We start from the raw sequence: 21988 nt of genomic DNA on the forward strand, positions 1-21988 counted from the left end.
ACCAATTTTTATTAAATTCTATGAAATATATTTCTCTATTAAATAGAAAATGATAGTTGCAGTCATTAAATAATATTTAAATGGCAAACAATGGACGTTTAATTTATCCAGTTAAAAAACCATATTCTTGAAATTTAAGTAATACATTAAATTCTCTACTTACATGTTACTACAGTATAAACTTACCTTATTATGCTGCAGAATAAATTAAAGCCACTGTAAAATGTATGATTAAAGCATCAGTTTTAAACGTTTTTTTTCTGAATTTATGTTTCTGTTTCAAAGAAAAGGGTTTGACTAAAAAATTAATTTTACTTTTAAGGTATATTTATATATACAAAATGTCTCTTGTAAAGCATAACAAAAAGCAAAACAAAAGCTTCTTTTATAGTTATACATGTATGTAGAAAAGGAAGCAAAACTACGGTGCATATTTTAAGGAAAGAGTATTTCTGAGTAATCTGCCAAAATTTAATATAAAATAACACTATAAATATGATAAAACAGATCGTTTATAAAATATTTGTATAATAAATATTTTATTATCATTATTTGTTTAAAGATATTTTCTAAAAAAACAATTATTATTTGGTATAATTTGATAAAATTCAATGTAATTGATTTTTACAAAAATTAAAAGCTTTTCTTCTTATTTCAATTTAAATAATCAAATTATAAATTATTCATACAAGTATAAAAAGCAAACACATTAATGCGCAGCACGTGATAATATTTTCGCGTGTAAACGGTAATGTGTGTTTTCCATTTTGGTGGTTTTAAATGTTTCCGGAATTTCAGGAACGTGTTTTGGTCACGATTTTTCAACGATGACCCTGCAAGGGCCTTACAAAGTGGATTTCGTTGTCTAGGTGCTTGGAATTGGGTCAAAGCTGTAAGAAATTTCCAGCCAACTTTTTACATTTGAAGCGTCTTAATTAACAAGTAAATTAATTACTGAAAACTCGGTTGTCTATTAAGAAACACAAATGTTATATAATCAAAGTGTATTCATTTAAATTGTATATATATATATATATATATGTATAACCTTAAACGGAAATATTAATTTGCGTAGCAAAAGTCAAAAATGTGCACATTTAATGCCTTAAATTTTCAATATCGCAAAGGATGACAGTCAAATCTTTTGGTAAACATAAAAAAGGTCGTGGGCAAATTGAATGGTAAACACTGAAAAAAATTATTTACATACTGTACAAATACAAACAAAAAATGGAAGTGCGACGAATAAATACTAGAAGTATTGTAATAATAAATAAATTTAATATATAAGCTATAGAAACACTATTTTTCTATATAATAAAATAAAAAACCTGTACTTTGCTACATAATTTTAATGCTATTTACACGTGAGTGCTATATATTAGTTACTATCTGCATCATTTTTTTAATATAATTAAATTATTATTTATTCTATACCCATTATATATATAAATAAAAAGAAAGATTATAGCTGTTGATGTATAAATATCATGACTCATTTTACAAAGGGTATTTATAAGATGTGCTTCATTTTGCTTTACTTCTTAATATATAATATATATTTTATATATGAGCATTATTTTGTAAAAAAAAATTAAGTCGGATTAAATGTAAATTCCTTAGCATTAAAAATGTTTATTTTGAAATTCTATAGCTGTATTTATATTTCATTTAAGTTTTTAAGATAAACTTTAAAAACAATATTGAAATTACTTATTTATATTACTTAATATTTATTTATTATTACAATATAAATAAAATTTTAAAGATTAATTTATATTATTTTTTATTACTCAGATCCTTTTGTCATTTCACTGTTGTGTCGCTCATTTTTCAAAATAAGTATAGAGTTGCTCTAGAGTAAAATTTTATATACAATATTTCATCACATCAAGAAAACTCTGTATTTTATATGAAAAATTTAAAAATACTTCTTCAGAAACTTTATATTGTGAGTAAAGGTGATGAAAGTATCCACTTTTCTATGGTTAAATTCTGCAGTAAACATTTTATGTACAAACATAAAGTTGTTATCGAATTACCAATGAGATAAGTTTCTATTTTATGTATATAAAAATACTAAGTAGAGCTATAAATTTCTGTGTACTTTTTAAATTTAAAATAAGCTATATAAAATAGACTAATTTATTATTTTATCGTCAATTTCCTTTTTGATACATACATATTATAAAGACGTATTTTATTATTACTTCAATATATATTAGGTAACTGTTTATTACGCTGCTAATTTTATTAAAAATTATTATCTATTAATTTTATTAACATGCTTTAAAACGTACGATTTTATATATTGACTAATACAAGCAACAAGACAATTTAATTTATCGTTTTGTCGAGTAACGAAATTAAATTAATTGGCAAACTTATAATTAGTCTCAATTGCATCGTCAAGCACAAAAAGGGGATTTTGATTATTTCGCTTGAAAACTTATCGTTGCGAATTTACATTGATTCAAACAATTCATATACAAATAACGAACCGAGATAATTTTGCGAAAATCGTATTTTATTTTGCAGCAAATCTCGTTAATCTGTTTGTTTCAAAAAATGTGTGATAAATGTTTAGATTAATAAATTAAGGACGCTTTTTATTTTATTCGCCCATTATATCCCGCATTCTTTGCCATTACGCTTCGCTACATCAGATTATATTTTTCATCCCCTAGATTGGCAACCCTTATGCTGACATTTAGTAGATCGTTTCGCAAAGCTTTTGCTCAAGTAATCTTTCTATATGACGCTCTAACCCACGCTTCAAAAACACCTACCAAAAAAATAATAACAAGCACTAAGATTTTATGAGATATGCCATAATTATTATATGTAATAATTCAAAGTTAAAATTCAGAATGAATTTAAAAATACTTAATATATATACATATAATATTTGAGACAGTTTTTCTAAAGTGTGATGAAATTTTTACACCCACTACAAAACTTGTTATTTATATAATATAATCATATATTATTAGATTAATAGATAGTTAAGGTTTCATTAAGGTTTTTATATTTATTATATGAAAATTATATTAAAACTATATTTTACTTTAATTAAAACAACTATAACCGTTAATTTGTATAAAATCCGCAAGAATATAACTATAATGGGTTTCTTAAATAAAATAAAATAAACACTTTCGTGCATTAGGAAATAAATTATAATATTAAGTATTTTTTTATTTTATGTTTATGTTATATATTATATATATGTTTAGTTAAAATTTGTTTGATGTAAAAATTAGCTATTAAGCTTAATCAATAAATACATGCCATTTAGATTATTAACATTCTCAATATTTCTAGTAGCTAAATAATTTGTATATTAATAAATGCCTAGGACTTGATAGCAAAAAACTAATTCAAGTACTTTAAGCAAAAATTGAAATCTGGTATGTTTTTATTGTACCATTAAGATAGTTCTACAAACCTCTAAATATACATGTTCTACACTATATAAAACTTGCGGTCTGACATTGTCGTGGTGGATCAAAGTACCATGTATATTGGCTAAATCGTTTCTTTTAGTTTGCTCAATTGTGAGCAGCACTCAGTGGTTTGGTGATTCAAATGCACATTTTTTTATTTTTTTTTTGCAATCCTTACTTTACGGTAGTGCACTGGTTTATCCCGCTATGACCTTGATATTTTTTAATTAAAGTATTTATGCTTATTTTACTATTAATCGCCAGTAATAAGTTAATTGATAGAAAATTTTTTGTGTGAGAGTTTTAGAGTACCTAAAGAGTCACGATCACGTCCCTCATTCTTGATGTCAGCGCTTTAAAACGCTTTTTTTGTTTTATGAGGAGCGATTTCTATGAGGAATTGCAAAAATAATATGTGAGATATAGTGTTTATCTATTTAAAGCGTTTCACTATAGCTGTTTTTTGTTATAATAAATTTGCCAACATGACACATTGGGAAAATATCAAATTCATAACAATATTTAATAAAAATTGCACCCACCTCTTTATCTTTTTTATGTCTAAGTAATAAACACATTTCAAGTCCTTTTTTATTACAAGCATCTCGCCGCCATCCGTCGTCATTACTTGCCACATTCATGAATCCCTTACTTATCTAAAAAGTCTCATAAAATTTTAGCGTTAATGTGTAGCTCTAAAATGGTCTTGACTTTCTTAAAGTAGTTGAGTGGCACTCAGCCTGTGTTAAAATACAAATTTATATTTTATTTTATTATACGCGATACATAGTTTGATGGTTACTGATTTTACCATTGCGAATACAATCATTAAAATAAATTATATCGGGTTCATTAACTGAACCACTCATCTATCTATAATTGGACGCAGGGCCGGGGCAGATAAGTGCAGAACCCGAGGCAAAAATCAAGCGTGGGTGCCCCTCTTCAAAAAAAGTTTGTGTTAATTAGTACAAATTGATTATTAAATGTTATTTTAATTTTTTTTTTAATATGGTATATTTTTCGCAAATCAAAACTTGGGATAAAAGACAAAAATGTTGCAAATTCATATTTATTTATCCTCAAATCGAGTCGAGCCAGAATTATTTTGTAATATTATTAGTAGCTGGTTTTATTTTTGCAAAAATACAAAAATATGTGTTAGTGATTAGTTTTTTTTAGTAAATTAAATAAAATATTTTAATTTAAAATTCAATATGCAATTATGTAATATTTAATTAAAATATTATACAAAAAGTAGCATTTCAGTTTAAGTAATTAACATACTTGAATTTATCTTGAAGTTTTATTTTATAAAATATTATAATCATGTGTCTAAAATATAAAGGGATATTCTTATATTGTGTAAAAATTCTGAAAACAGTAGATATTTTACATTTTAATTATTTTCAATAAATATTTATAAATATGATATATTCATCATTGCTCAATTTTTATAAAAACACATTGAAAAATTGAAAGCACTACACCAAAAATTATTTAATTATTATCACATTTCTCACAACCAAATTTTCCGACATTTTGTGGTTGCAAAATTGGCAAGATGATAACGTAATAACTTTTGGCTACTTAAGTTGACTGCTTGGTAGTGCCAAACTTGACGATCGAAGTGAAAAGGTTATTTTTACTGCAATCTGTGTCTAATTGCCACCCGACACCGTCCGATTACTAAAAATAAATACAGCGAAAGGAATAAAAATCTAATATAAAAAAGTTAATATATAATATTTTATAAACTTATAAATAGAAAAATAAAAGTTAACCAGGTAGATACTATATAAATACTTTTTAATAATTTAGTATCCTTAGAATTTGTCGAGACATTAAATAATTTGCAAATAATTTCTTTCGCCATTTTACATATTTATGTTTTTTAAGATTAAAAAAAAAAAAACATTTTTTTCATTCTTAAAATACAGAAATTAAATTAAAATGATATTAGCTCAGAATTGAAATTCGCAAAAAAATGTTAGTCATTAAAATATTTGATCTCCCGAAAAAGTATGCATATTTTCAAACATTTGGCACGAACACCTTCGGAAAGGTTTTTTTTATCTGAATGACTTTTTTATTACTTAAAAAAATTAAGGAAAGTTAAAATGTTAAAAATTTGTGAGCAATTTTTTTGTTATTTTCAGATCCTTATTTAAACTTTATTTTACTTATGCAGTGCTATAAAAAGGGGCAGTGCAAACTTTTTGAAATTATTCGTACAAACTTAATTTTACTAAAAAAAGATTTTACAATATTTTTTATAAAAATGATAATTCTTGATTTGACATTTTTATCGAAAAACACTAATTATAACCACGCGGGGTGTGCTTACACAGTTTTTATGTCAACATAGTTGCTTGATGCGTTATATTTTTAGAACACAATTCAAAATTTTTTTGTAAAAATAAAAAAAATTGCGCGGGTTTTCTTAAGCGTAATCTATAATATATCATCAAAAAAATGGCAATGTCACTTAAAAAACTTGGAATTCATAAATTTATATTTGCATAAAATAAAAACATAGTATTATTAACAAATATTTTGTCATTTATTTATTTAAAATAAGACAAGAATTATAGCAATATTCTGAAAAAATATTTAATTAAATTTTAGACTCGAATATTGGGGGTTATTAGTTTAAAGTAAAAGAAAAATATGAAAACTTTTACAGTGGGTACCGCACGATCTGAAAAAATAAAGACAATTGCTGTAAAACTTTTTTTGCGTATTTTATTATCGCTTGAAATAAATTTTATTTTTTTATAACTTATTTTTTCGTCATTGTTGAAAAGATCTTCTACGCGTAATTTTATTTTTCTTGATAGTTTCTAATTATGTCAAAAATTTGGATTGATTGTAAATCACGGTTTATGTTTTTGTTTTTTTTTTATTTAATTTCCGTTTATTATTTGAAGAGCGAGTGAAGATTTTGGTCGTCTTTAATTTTGTTTGAGTACAATTGAACATCATATAGTAAATATTGATTTTTATAATTCAATATAAAATTATGTATATTATTATTTATAAGTTATCTATTTATATAACAAAGACAAAAAAAAATTGTATTTAATATGAGTTTAGACTGTTATGATTATTTTTATCCTCAGTTTATTTTTGTGTGCAATTAAATGAAGATTCAACAAGAAAAAAAATTGCAGTTACAGTTTTTGTGGCTAAATATTGACATTTAAACCCAGATGCTTTCAATTAAACGTTGGTTCTTCAATTTTGAGTTCAAGTCGTCGAGAGGGTAAAATTCGAGCGAAATTCTTTGTTCCGTTGTCGGAATATACGCGTCGCCGTTCAATCTCCATTTTGTTGAGTGTTCTCAAAGAAACGACTTCCCGTGTAATTCGGTTCAATCGGTTCTATTCAATATGTATTCTAGAGTGGTTTAAATATATATATTGTCCCTGAACTTTATTAAAGTTTGTAAGTTATATTTGATCGCAAATATAATACGATAGAAATTCGATGGAATTTTTGACCTTTACTAATTGTACTTACTATAAATAAATATTAAATCAAAGAAGATATTTATACATATCTTTTTAATTATTATTGTAGAAAACAATGGTATTTTATTGCACTCAAAATATTTTATTAAAAATAAATAAATAAACAGCTGTACGATCCACCAACGAATATTGTACGTCACGCTTGTCGTTCAGGGAATATTATTATTAGATTACACTTCAAGTTATTTGTGACTTTGTGTAATAAATTTACGCACTCTCAAATGTGGTAAATTTATTATAAAGAAATGGTGTTACATATTTGGAAATTATAAATTTAATTCACTTAGTGACACTTAATAATTTACGCGTATTTTTGGCACAATTTTCCATTTGTATTCAATAAATATTTTCTCACAATTATCAGAGCTTTAAAAGTTGGTGCCACATATTTGCACTAATCTTTCGATCCGCTATTAATAAAAACTATTTTTGTGTGCTAAAATAATTTATGTTAAATGAGTAAAAAATGATTGAATTACCAAAACAATAATAAAATTATTTAATTACAGCACTAAGAGGCTAGGGCGAAAATATGCTAGCTTATCAAATATTAAGATCTTTACAATAATAAAATAAAAATAATGTTTATAATATTATTGTCCAAGGTTTCTGATGGCATATTTGAGGTTATTTAATGTATGTATTTCTAATTGAAAAAATCTCTTTTATATTATTTTTTTTTACAAATAACTTTATCTACCATTGAACCAAAACTGTACCTAAAGATTTAATTATTAATTCATAAAAAAATATATTTTATTGACCAATCTCGCCACAAGATTTGTATATTTTTACTAATTTTAAAAATATTGATTATATTTTTATTCCTTATTAACTTAATATTTTAATTAAGTCTTTGTATATTGTTAACATTATACTAAATATTTATTTGCGATTCATTAGAAGCAATTATTATAATAAGCGTTATTAATTATAGAGAATAAATTGAAGCAAGTACTTTTTAATTCCGTTCTAGTGCTTATTATGTTATTTATAAATAATTTTCTATGCTAAAAATAAACTATTTAAAATATACAAATATATTTACCATATTTTATCATCTAATATTTGGACAAATATATTATTTAAATACTGATTAGATTTTCTCACATATTGTCTTTGACAAATCCAATTATTTGCTAGAACGATTTACATAAAGGACGTGCGTGAATAGCGCCTAATTAACTACTACAGTTGTACATTTCTTTTAATGAATTGGAAAATGAAGAATCTGATTCTGATTAGGTTTATTAAATACATTTTTTAACGTTCATTTATTATGAAAACTTAATTTAAGTTGCTGTATTTTTACCATAAACGAAATAAACGATAAAATTTTCAGAAACTTGTATTAATTAAATTTCTATTTTCTCTTCCCTTTATAACATAATTATTTTACTGTTGTATCTCTGTTGTTGTAATTTTATTATACCATATTATTAATAATTTTACGCTCTTAAGTTAATCAAAGCTGTATTATTATTTGTATAGCATACCACATATTAAGTTTAACACAATTCAATTTTAAAGTAGCTTAATTAACGCCAATTAAAAAAAATGTTTGATAAGTTTCCTATAAACATAAAATAATTGTTTTATTTTAAGCAAATTAGTGTCACATCTGTATACGATAAATTAATATATGTAATATAAATGAAGATAAAATAACCATTAAAATTAATTAATAAAAGTTTTATATATGAAAAATAAAATGGTTGTGTTAGTTATATTTATAATTAGTTAAAGTTAAAATACGGCGATCTTTCAAATAAAATATATGTATATATACAAAAAAATTTGGAAATCTAGTTTTGTATTATAATACTAAAAATTAATTGAAATGACCCAAAAGTATTATTATAAATGAAAAGCTAAATTTTGATATCCGTAACCTAATAACTATTATAAAAAAAATATTTAATAATTTATGCTAAAATACTATTATCTATTTATTGTTAGTACATTAGTATCGTACTTCCAAGAAATATACGGAAGGGTTTTTATATAGATATATTAAATATGTGGAAACTACAATAAAATTATATAATCGAGCCATAGCATATATATAATAAATAAAACTATTTACTGATGCTTTAACATTCTTACATAATATACAAATGAGACAGAACAATAATTTTGTCTAATATATTAGGTATTCTCAGGACTTTTTCTCTAACAAAAATAGTGCCGGATCTTCTTGTCACGCGTTTTACTAAAAAAAATTATATTTAATTAAATTTAAAGCAGCACTTTTTTATTCACGAAACACATAAAAATTAAACAAAATTTATATGAGAGGCTTATTTATTTCAAAATTTATTGATATGAGAGTATTGATGAAAGTGTATTCAAACCAAATTTTGGTCAATAGAAGGGTGCATAAACAATTATCACTTCTCAGAAGTCAAAAATTCACGTCAAAAGCAATAAAATCGTGTCGGCGCAGTCGCAGTGGGAACGCTCGGTAACGAGCGTTCCCACTGCGACAGCGACGGCACGATTTTATTGCTTTTGACGTGAATTTTTGACTTCTGAGAAGGGATAATTGTTTTTTGCGCGCTCTTATTGGTCAAAATTTGGTTTAGATGTTCTTCATTTGCTTCTTACTCATTTAAAATCGTTATAAGCGCTTAAAAAATTAGTGGGGCTGGTGATTGAGAAGTAATTCCGAAATTTACTTTCATTTTTAAACTTGTTGTTAGACTTTTACACTTAAAAAAAGTAAAATGAAAATAATGACGTCATATTTACATAAAAATAAAGAGATCGTCAATGCTTTTTAAACATTGAAAATACTGTAAAAAAAGGTGTCGGTACGCCGTTCCACTGCGTTACATGACAAAAAATCCCTTTGTATTTATGTATCAAAAATATATAATAAAATTTGTTAGGAAATGAGACGTACAAAAATTTGTTTTTGTAGATTGCTATACATATTCTAAGCTTAAGCCTCTTGGGAGTACTTTCATGCAGCATATTTATTTCGGGGAACTTAAATTAGCAAAAAATGTAAATAAAAAGATTTTGGGGCTAAATAATCGAGAATAAAATAAATGTAAGCATCTGTAAGGGCAAGGTTTTTCTCAGCAAAGACTTAAAATTTGTTGTTCAAGGAGTGGCTTAAATTTATTGCTATCTCTGACGTCTGGCTGAAAGAAAGGGTTTCTCGGAATCAAGCATCTTTGAAGTGCGAGATTTTTTCTAAGTGACGATTCAAGATTCGTTATCCAAGGCATGACTCAAATATATTGAAGCCTTTTAGCCTCTGGCAGAAAAAAGAGTGTTTTTTAAAAAAGTATGACTTATTGAAAAATCTTTTCAATAAAGCTTTTAATATCTGGTTTCTAGAAGCTGTGTTTTTTCTTTTAACATAATATAGTGTTGCCAGATATATATATTAAATTATATTGCAGCTAATTAATATTATACATACATGTATATTTAGATTATGACTCAAACAATACTATTGTATTTCAATTAAAAACATCTAATATACTCTTTGTATGTTATATATTATTTTAATTAGACAATATTATTTAAATATATATATAATAATATCCACAATACACAACTTTTAATGTATAATTAGAACAATAAAATAAAATAATTTATATTAAAAATATTTCACAAACACCTAAAATCAATTTAAAATTAAGGACACTTCAATAAATGAAAACATGCGTCAAATACTTGGGTACGCTTTTGATCTCCAAGCTTAAATTAACTAAAAATATCGCAAAACTCATGATTAAAAAGCTTGCTGCCATTGCGACTCTTATTAACAGCTAATTATACTTGTAATAATATATCTTTGCTAGGTGTGGAGTAACACTATTATCTAAAAAAAATCTTAACTCTAAGTCATTTAAAATAAATAATATATAATACACCTGTTTATAATAAGCATTAAAAAACTTCACAGTAGATCTTTTAAATAAAAATTAAATAACATTTATATTAACATAATATAAAATAATATATTAATAAAACACAGGATCACATTAACATCAAAAATCAGTGACTACAAAAAAACATACGTAAATTTAAATATTAATTTTTAATGCCTAGAAATGAATTTCTTTAAAAGAATAACTTTTATTTTTAGTAGAATCAAATCTCTAGCTAAGAAAAATAAATAGTTTTAAGTTAAGTTTTTATTATTATTTTTAATTACTGTTGTTACTTGTTGTCATTTACTATCAGACTTTTTTTAATTTTCTCTTGCAAACTGTAAAATTTGTACTTAATTTTAATAAATGTAGTAGCTTGTGTTTTTAATCTTGCGATTCATTGCTGTTTTTATGTATTTCTATGAACAATTTAAACAGCAATGGACTGAAGTTGTATACTTGCAGTACTACAATGGAAGTTGTACAACGTTCTAAAAATTATTCTACATAGTAAATGAAAGAATATCTATCGTTCAAATTGTTTCAGAATAGCTTAATAAAACCTTTAGATAATTTTTTTTCAAGTAAATCATAATTGATTTTAGCAAATGCATTTTAAAAATCTGTGTTTATAACGTTCTCCTGTACATCAGACTCCTATAACCCAATAATGAAACAAATTAAAAAAAACAATAGGTTTGTAAACAAAAACTACGTTGCTGTTCGAAAAGCTTATACCTGAAATGATTTAAGTATAGATATGTGATATAATTTTTTGCCACCCTTTTTATGAATCGGGGTGACCTCATTGAGCATTTTCACAAATCTGTTAAACAAAAAAATTTTACATTATATTTAAAATAATAGTAAATAGTGGATAAAAATAAACATTTTTATATAAAAAGTAATATAAAATTGTGGAAAAAAAACTAGCAAATCACATAATTTTATATAAACCATGCCAAAATAAAATTGAGTTTATATATATCTAGATGTATCTAAACAGTCCATTATTTAAAATATTTAAATAAAAGGATCATGGATTTTCTTTGAAGGTAACTTTATATCTTCGGTGTATTTAGGGCCTAAATTTGAAAGGAAAGCAAATTATCAATTATGCTATTCTCTTTGTATCCTTATCCCTCGATAATCTCGCTCGCGTTAAACACGTTCAGAAATTCACAAATAGTCATACACAAACACAATATATGTATGTGTATATATATATATATATATATATATATATATATATATCGTGTTTGTTTATGACCATTATCCTAAACTAAAATCTTGACATAGAAACATAAGGATGCCTTTTCGAAGAGGCAACACTAATGACAATCATTATTTCTCTGTTTGCACAACTTACAACACATGTATAAATTAATTAAATGTGATATAATCATTGACAATCTTTGGTGATTTTATTGTTTTTATAGGGTCAAGAAAGAACTTATTAAAATCATTTTATTTATTCATATAAATATTTTGAGTATGAATATGATAAAAATGTATATATGTTTATAAAAATGTAGCTACGATGTATCGTAGCCTAATCTAGCCTAGCTCAAATTTTTATACATTTTTTTTATTAATATTTTTGTATTTAAATATAAAAATATTATTTTAAAATAAAATTTGAGTAAGGCTACTGTATAATGTTCCTTAGCCTAACCTAACCTAACCTAACTCATAATATGTGTTAAATGTATATTAAAAAAAAATTCAGGCACGTATGTGCTTTTATCAAACAGATGTCAATATCACAAAAGCGGTGCAGTGGTTGCAAGGCGCAAGGTTGCACATATGCAAGAAGTCATAAAAAATAATTAAAAAATATTTTTAAATTATTAAGAACAAAATTTGAAATATACATAATTTTTGTATTTTTTACTTTAAACATTTAATATAATTAGTTATATCAACCCTTTGGACGCGGAAATAGACTTAAGTCGCCCAATTGATTTTTTTATCTCTTTATGCAAAAATCAGTAAAAAAAAATGTTTTTTTAGTATACCTTTTTTTTGTGAATAAACATAAAATATTATTTAAAATAAATAAAAATTAGGAAATTAATACATTTAAACACAGAATTTAGATAAAATTTAAATTAAAAAAAAAAAAAATATATTTATTTTTGATTAACACCTCCATCACTTTTGTGCTACATAATTAATTTATTTATGTAAAAAATTTAAACTTTGAACTCAACTCTTTTTTATTTAATTAAGACTTACTTTTGAGTTTTTTTATATATTTTTTTAATTTAAACCCTTATATAATATTAATCTAAGAACAATTTTTTGTAGTATATTAATATTACCTTTACAATATCATCATAACTTTTATTTTTTAAAGATTTCAATGTAATTAGTTGTCTTGTTAAAATATATAAGACTGTTTTAATTCTCTGCGCATTTTTGTCCGTCCACTTTTGATGTCGCGGATTTATTCTCAACGCTTTTTGTATGGCGCCATAAGGTTTAAAGTGTTAATTTTGATAATTATTCGTACCTTAATATTTAAACTCATTGGATTTTATTACTATTTTTGCAGCTTGGTTCTCTGAGTCTCTGTATGCGTTGGTGTGCTGATTATATTAAATATCAGTATGTGTTTCAAGAGTGACAGCAAAGTTTATAAAATTGAAATTTTCAGTTTAAGGGTTACCCAAATATTAAACGCTCAAACTTATACTTTTAACTTTTTATATTACTATGTTAAATCATTCCAATTACCTTTAATCTTTCAAAATATTAGTATTTGCTTGTGACTATTTTAAAAATATAGATAAATCTCTGAATCAAACTTACAAGTCTGAACATACTAAATAAAATATATAGTCGGTGGTATTATATTTGTATAGTTTATATATTTAACTGTTGTGCTACGTGGTATTTGTCTTTTCTACGTCTAGCTTAAATAGGATTGTGTACGTTTTTTATATTGCTCATTCAGACAATAAAGTTTCTGTTTCAGAGTAATTTATGCGAAAGTCAAACTTTTATTTATAAAGTTTACTCCTTCATTTTTTTTTAAAATAAAGGATGTATATTAAATGGAATTTTAAGCAAGAATAAAATTTAAATTTAGAAGATATGTTAGTATAAAAAATTCAAAGGTATAAAAAGTTTAATATATGTATACATATATATTTATAGGATTTAATACTAGAATACACGTAAGCTTTTGCACATCATGCCTTATTCATATTTTTATTGTTTGCATTTTCCAGGATCCGCAGCGAAGAAAAGCCGCCTGCGTAATATGACGATATGAAATCTCTCGTGTCGAATATGATGGAAACTGATTCAAAGAATATCGGAGGATTCACCCATGCTTGGTACAACACATCGGCCTCATACTTTTATTCAACGACTGACGTGACGCAAGTAAATGCCCAAGCGAACGACTCGATTCACATCCACGAATACACGCCGTATTCGCAAAGACCTGAGACTTACATAGTGCCGCTTGTATTTGCAATCATATTCGTGATGGGAGTTTTGGGAAACGGAACATTGGTAGTGGTGTTCATCAGGCACAGGGCCATCAGGAACATACCAAATATGTAAGTAATTCAAAAATTAAATTTTTGCTCCAAGAATATATTTTACTTAACAATAAAATTATTTCTAAGCCTAGTGCAATACTTTCTCAGTACGCTGGATTTTTTTATTTGTAGAAGTACTAAACGGTCATTGTTTATGATACATTTAGATATGCATTTATTTGTCAGGTCAATTTTTTTTAAATTATTTTCCTTTAATTGTCAGGTGGTCGCAACAATTAAATCATACCTAATAATAATATGTTTGTGTATAAATTGTATCCCATCAAAATAATTGGTTATATTGCTTCCATTTGCTGCAATCACTGAATGGTGAACGTAATATTTATGAATGGAATTTAAAGAGATTCATTAAAAATAATCCGTTCATTCCGTTCCATGTAATTATATAAATTAATTTTGATGACAAATTGTTAACTTTCGGTAATGATATTAAATAAATTATATTTAAAGGATAGCTGTGGTATGTGAAAAATTATTTTCAATATAATATGTATTTCATTTTAATAAATATTTAATTTATTAAAAAATATTTTGCTCATATTTTATTTTTATACCATATTTATATAATACAATACATTGAATATGTTTCTGTCACTGTTCTTTTTTATATAGTATATTTATATATTAAAGCATGATTTGTACACTAAGCTTACGAAAGCTAGCAATTTTTTGAAAGGTGAAAAATTGTGTGATTCATATGACAGACTTCAAACGTAGTAGTTATTTGAATGTTGCGAATTCAAACACAATGACAGGATCCACAAAGAAAAGGTCTTGGAAATGGTCTAAGAACATATTGAATAAAAAACTAAATTATTAAACTTGTGTCAGGAATAATATATACATACCTAAATTGTATTTGTATATAAAATAATATGGCGTAATTTAATAAATTATATAAATAAATTGATATCTGTTAATTGTTTAGACTGTTACGTTCCGGAAAGGATCTCTCATCTTAATAGAGGAAATATATCTATAATGTTCTATAAGTATATTGTTTTCATACTTTGGGTAAACTGGTTCATGGCGAATGATAATATTACTGAGCTGTGCTATTATTTAAGAGTATTATATACTCTGATTTTGCTTTTCAATACCAGATTCTCCCGAAGCGACTTAACGCTAAATTTTAATAATAAAATATTTCATGGCGAGCGTGGGTTTCTAATTATCAAAAAGTTTACGTAGGTCTTCGTTTGGATACGCAGGTTTATGAGTATAGTGAATCATTGATGTTAAAAAGGTTTTTATATTTATTTATGACTTGATTGGTTTCCTTATCATCAATTTATAATATTTATCATATAATACATACATACACGTACTATAAATTAGCTTATAGTCAAAACAATCAAAAAAGATTGTAGTGGCGCACACCTGAAATACATTTTTTTATCGAACATAAATAAATTTTGCTCTTTATGGCTATCGACGTAAACATTGCTGTATCTAGAAAATATAGATGTCTTGTAAATAGGTTCTGCAGCTTAAAATAAACAAAAATAAATAAATTCTTGTCACCATCTTCTGGAAATTAAAAAAATTATCACATTTAAAATGCATTTAAATTATTTTTTCTTAATGCTCCTACAAAATCCTACAATCCATACTTCTTCTTGTAGATATATCTAAGATGTTTATTCTAAATCTGTTTTTTTTATTCAAATTTTTGTTCAAATTTTTCCAAACTTAGTACATATTTCAGAAATTTGTCACTATAGTAAAAAAATAACAATTTTTGTGCAGTTTTTTTTTATTTGCATGTCTTGTTCAAAGGCTAAGCATGTTTTAAATTAACATTACTTTTTTATATTTTAATGAAGCGTTGTTGCAGCAAGTTGTAAATATTCACTATGCGTAAGAGCAACGATACTCTCAATCGCTCACACCGACCTTACCGCGTATTAGAGCAACAGCAACAACAATAAATCTAGGGTTTATTATATACACTACATGTTACTGGTTTATATCCATTTTTATAATTTAAGTGTTGTTCTTATCTACAATATATTAAAAATAAAACGTTGATGGTTATATTTTAAGTAGAATAAAAATGAAAAACAATCGATTAAGTGTTAATTTAGTTATAGCTGTACTTTCTGCTGCATTTATATAATTGTATTGAGTATATATATTTATTGTACAGTAGACACCCAATAACACGGTAAATTCAAAATGTGCTATTTGGGTGCTTGTTGTTGTGGGACTAGAAAATACTCATACATACGTACGAATCAGGCGTATGTGGTGAGATATCATATAAACTAACGGGCACCGTTTACCGTGTTATTGGGGGGTCAACAAGGGTCTCTAAATATGATGTATCTAAGCAATTGTTTCATATTTTCAGAAAATAAAATATTATATATCAAAGCATTCTTGTCATAAACTAAACATAGCCTATCCTAAATTTATCTTATAATAAATCATTTTTAATATGTATTATTAGCATAACATAGGTTTATAAATTACTTTGATGAAATGTGTTAAACCTACTTTGAGCTAAATCCGATTAGTGAGATGAGACGTTACATAAACTTTATCCGTAATCGAGTTAATGTTTTAACCCCAAATGTTTGATAGGTATGTTTGATTAGGCATCGGATTTTGATTTAGAACATTTACGATTTAATTAATTTGTACATGCGTTTGTTACAAAGTAGCAAAGTTGTATTTATAATTATATAACTTTTTTCCTGAAACCACTAGAAGGCAAATTTCTGAAGAAACGTGTAGCATAATTAATTCCCTCCGACGCGTTATAGAGAAAGTTTTTGTTAGTGTTCAACTTTGAGAAAAAATGTTTATTTAGTCATATGTGACGCATACTAACTTTTTGAGTCTTTGTTATTTTGCATAAATTTAAAATTAATAAGATGTAAATTAAATATAACTATTATAAAGTATATTTTTAAAAGTCGACAGAGATGAAATATGTATTTTTATTTACATGCAACTTCTCGACTAAAAATAATAAAGTTACATCTTGACTGTTTTTCTGCTTCGTTCTATAAGCATGAAGGTGTTTTGTATTAAATTTATCATTATACCCTACATAGTTGTGGTATAAAAAGATTACATTAGAATATTCAGTATAAACATCGCTAAAAATATATTCAATTTATTTATTAGAACGTATGTTTCTATTTTAATAAAAAAACAATTTTTTGTTAAAATTTATTTTACTATATTTTTTGTCAAAACAGCAAAAAACTACAAACCTGGATAACAATAATCTGAATTTTAATTTATTAAAACATAGTAAATTTTTACGAATTGTTTAACTGGTTCCGTTGTTAAAAATAAAAGAACAAGCAGTAAAATTATAAAATTAAAATATATTAATATATTCCTTAATTACCATAGTATACAAATTTTATATTAAAATTAATCTGACAAAGTTGATATTAACTTATTTTACACATATGCACGTTTAACATTGCTTGTTTGTCGACTTACGAGGCCTTAAAGCAAAAGTTTTCCCCAAAAACATTCGTAAACTATTTAAGCTACTTAGCGTTGAAAATTCCCATCTGTGTTATTTCCTCGCCATAAAAAGTTTTACGAGGATACACAGCTTTTTCTTTTATCGGAAAATTATTTTATTATCTCTGGTTAAACCCATATTTTTGCGATAAATTGCCTTAAATAACCATTTGTTCGGCATGCTATTTTTTCACGTCCATGAAAAATACACACATACTCTCTTTGATTATATATCTATAGACATAAATCTCTAGATTTGGAACCCCACGCGATATGCTGTAGATTATGGCTCATAATACAAATCGGTTCTTTTTGTGTCCTTTATTCTACATTTCTAATTTATGTGGATAAGTAAAATGTTACGACCTTTTCCTAAACGAAGTGTGTTCGATTGTAAATGTAGCAACGAGCCTTAATAAATATTTTATACAATAGACAAAACGTCTTTCCTTCGACTTTGTAATTTATACTTATAATTAAATAATGTCGCCAGTAATTAATCACATGAAACATCGACTTAACACGATGCGAAACAAAGCCAGGAAATACGTTAGGAGAAAAATCTATAAGATGAATTTTGTCCTTTTCACTTTACACATTAAGCTTTAAGCCTAAGTAATACTCTGAAATTTTACATTAAATGTTCTACTTTAAAGGTGAAAATTTAAACGCTTTACTTTAAAGCAAATTGCTCAGGCAAAATAAATTGGTTCTGCTGGCTTCAATTGTCTTTACTTTAGCAAAATAACGTAAAATTGATTAAAAGTATATTTTAAAATTTCGCTGTTTCTGAATTTTAGCGATGGTATATGACAGGCAAAATAAGATACGGTAATTAACTTAAAAACAATTGTTAACCAATATCTGTTTCTGACCCTCTTAATTAAAAATATGTATATTTAAAATATATACATTGGTATATAGTAAGAGGTCCTATAGAAAAACTTCAACGCCACAGTAATGCAATTTTGTAGAAGCAGCAGAACGACACCACAAAAGGATATGTTTTTTTCATCCTTTTAATTTTAATAAATTTATATTGATTATGTTTTGCTTAGTATTACCTAAGAAAATTATTGCGGGTTGCTAATATAAAGCTAAAAATTTATTATTTAAAACAAGCCTAATTAAAAGCAAAACACTTTTAGCAGAAGTTTTGATTGTTAAATATGTTTTATTATGTAAAAAGCTACCAAAATGCTAAAACTTATAATCATCTGCTTTGAAAAAGCTTGGTAATAGTAATAAATTAATCAATGTTTCGTAGCCAATCACGTTTAAAATTGAATGATATATTAGTCATTGTCGTGTAAAAAAATTTAAATGATTGGTAAATATTTTAAATATTCGTAATTTTTTTATTTATTCATTATGGCAAAAATTATACAGCACTCTGATAAATTTCTGGTAATTATTTATAGGACATCAACGGGGAGACGACAACCGGTGGTGCCTCGTCCGGCGATCACTCATTAAACATGTAACAAAATTGTCAACTTTCAATAAAAATAATTTTGCATCAGCGCAATATATGTGTAATTGCCATCCGTCATCATCTGTTTAGCAAATCAAATTTTAAAAGTTAAAATATTCTTAAAGTTATAAGGAATTATTCAAATATATTAGTACGTAGTTTTAAACTAATAAGCATGAAGTTAAATTTAAATTAAACCTACTGCAAAAAACTGCAACATGGTTTGCTAAAATAAATAAGTCCACAGAAACGATTTTAGACATACTAAAAAAATATATTATATTTAGATTGCCTAAAAATATAAAAAAATGCACAATATTAACTCAAGAGTATGTGTAATTTCTGAAATTTCAGAAATTATTAACTGTTTTTTTTTCTTTATTATTTTGTTTGACGGCTATTAGTAGTTTTGGCCATGGCTGTTATATTGTTCATATAAAAAAATACGGTCGGAATAGTGAAGTATATAAAGCATAGACTTGTAATTAATAGGCCGTGGATTCGAGCCACGGCAACAGACTCAAATTTATATTTATAAAAATGTGCTATCAATAAAATCTATCGATTTTAAATTATAAACCGCATGTAAATGAATACTAAAAATATAAATTAAAATATATTATAAATGTTGATTTGTATTAACTTCTCTATAAAGAAAAAAAATGTACTTAATTTTGTGTATTTGTATTAGCTTCTCTTTACAGAAAAAAAAATATACTTAAATTTTGGCAAACGTTGGCAATTTAAAGTTATAGAGAAAATTTCGCTTGAAAATTTATTTTTAACAAGAAGGGGAAAAATTTTAAAATAAGTATTATTCATTACCAACCAACTACTAAACGCAGTGTTGCAAAAATCCCTCTTACTGGCGACTTTGAAAGGAAACTACACAAAATTGTATAACACTCTTTTAAATATTTTTTAAATTATAAAGTTTCAGAATACAATTTCAAGATTTATTCAAAAATTTTTTTTTGTTCAACCTTAAAAATATTTTTTATTTTATTATGGATTTTATATATTCCCAATTAATTAGAGATTTCAAAGATTATTTTGATGCTAGAGTAATATGGTAATTAAAAATACAATAAAAATATATCATCTTCCTTACATTCTATATAACGAGTATTCAGTATACCAAAATTTATTCATTGGTTCCGTGAGCTTCACAATATTGAGATTTCACCGTACAATGTTTAATTTATTAGTATCTAGCTAAGTTTTTAACCTATTCATAAATAATATACAATATTTAGATTTATCATTAAATATTTAAGTTTCAAGTCTAACGTTAAATAATATAAAATGTTTTTTTCTGGAAATATTTAGTCAAGTTGTAAACCTATTTTCAAATGAATTGAAAATGTTAATCGTGTTTTATAGATTGAACCATTTTGACTATCATTGAAAATCCTAAATAATAATGTCTAATTTGAACCATTAAATTTGAAAATATATTTTTAAAAATTAAAACGAAGCAAAAATAATATTTAAAACCCAAAAAGTTTAGGGTCCAGTTTTCACACACTAGCTTGTCATATATGAATGTTTTTCGTATAAGGGAAATCGAAATTAGCGAATATTAAATATTTTTAATTTTAATTGATCATCAAAAATTCGGTTTTTCTAGATTTTCCTAATCTCACGGATAGATATCGTTATATAAGATATTTTATCTCATAGATAATATCACACATATGTGTATAAATTCCAAGTGTTATAAAACGTTTTACTTCTAAACATGAAGCGAGGCTCCAACAACGTGAAAAGACGACTGATGAGAACTAAGCTCTTTTAACTGGTCTAGTTATAATTTAATAAGACTCATTTACTATACGTGATTGTGTAGTGTAGAACAGAAAACTTTTGGATGGCAATAGGTGAACATAGTGTTATAAAACATAAATTATTAAACACGACCATGACCAATTTTAATATATAAAAAAATGTGTAAAAAATAATAAAAAATAAATTGTTAGTCATATGTATGAAAAAACTAACGGCTTGTGATGATTATTATTAACTCAAATAAAAATCCACTACATTTTTCATCTTCAAGATTATCATTCAAAGTACGAAATTTTTGGAACCACTATTACACCGTACGTTTTCCAACAATAAAGTCGTTGTTTTGCTTAGAAGCATTTTGTACTATTTTTATAGCTGTTAAAAATATTGAATTTGCTTAATTATCATATTTAATTAAAGAAAATTAGTAATACCTTTTACTGAATTTAATTTATGTTTTTCTTAAATATATTTTTTAAAATATGTTTTAAGAAATCTCAAGACAGGTCAATTAGTTAATTTGTAATATTTTAAAAATAAATATAAATTTCAATAATATAAAGTTTAATCATCAATATAACTAATATGTATTTTTACATTAAAATATATTTATAAAATATACTGTTTAGAAATTAAATGAAATAATTATATGAAGTTAAGTGTTTGAGTATATAATATTCGTTTTTTTAAATATGACGTCTAATCAACATAATATGACGTTTTCAAATGGGTTTTTTCACATTTTTACAAAGAAAAGCACATTACTACTGAGCTTGCTGTCAGCGTGAAATTC

The 21988-nt window shown here is 25.1% G+C and overlaps 1 protein-coding gene across 1 annotated transcript in view; it reads left to right on the forward strand.

Moving 5' to 3' along the window:
• Window positions 1-21988, forward strand: part of LOC148237079 (neuropeptide CCHamide-1 receptor-like) — a 72159-nt gene that overhangs the window by 27568 nt on the left and 22603 nt on the right. The window contains exon 2 of the mRNA XM_088183484.1: window positions 14106-14441. Within this exon, the coding sequence (XP_088039610.1) occupies window positions 14146-14441 (296 nt within the window). The 5' untranslated portion in view covers window positions 14106-14145. The remainder of the gene's footprint in view (window positions 1-14105; window positions 14442-21988) is intronic.

This window comes from Plectrocnemia conspersa, unplaced genomic scaffold (genome assembly GCF_051122295.1).
Source record: "Plectrocnemia conspersa isolate PC_06_02 unplaced genomic scaffold, ASM5112229v1 ptg000003l, whole genome shotgun sequence".
NCBI lineage: Eukaryota > Metazoa > Arthropoda > Insecta > Trichoptera > Polycentropodidae > Plectrocnemia > Plectrocnemia conspersa.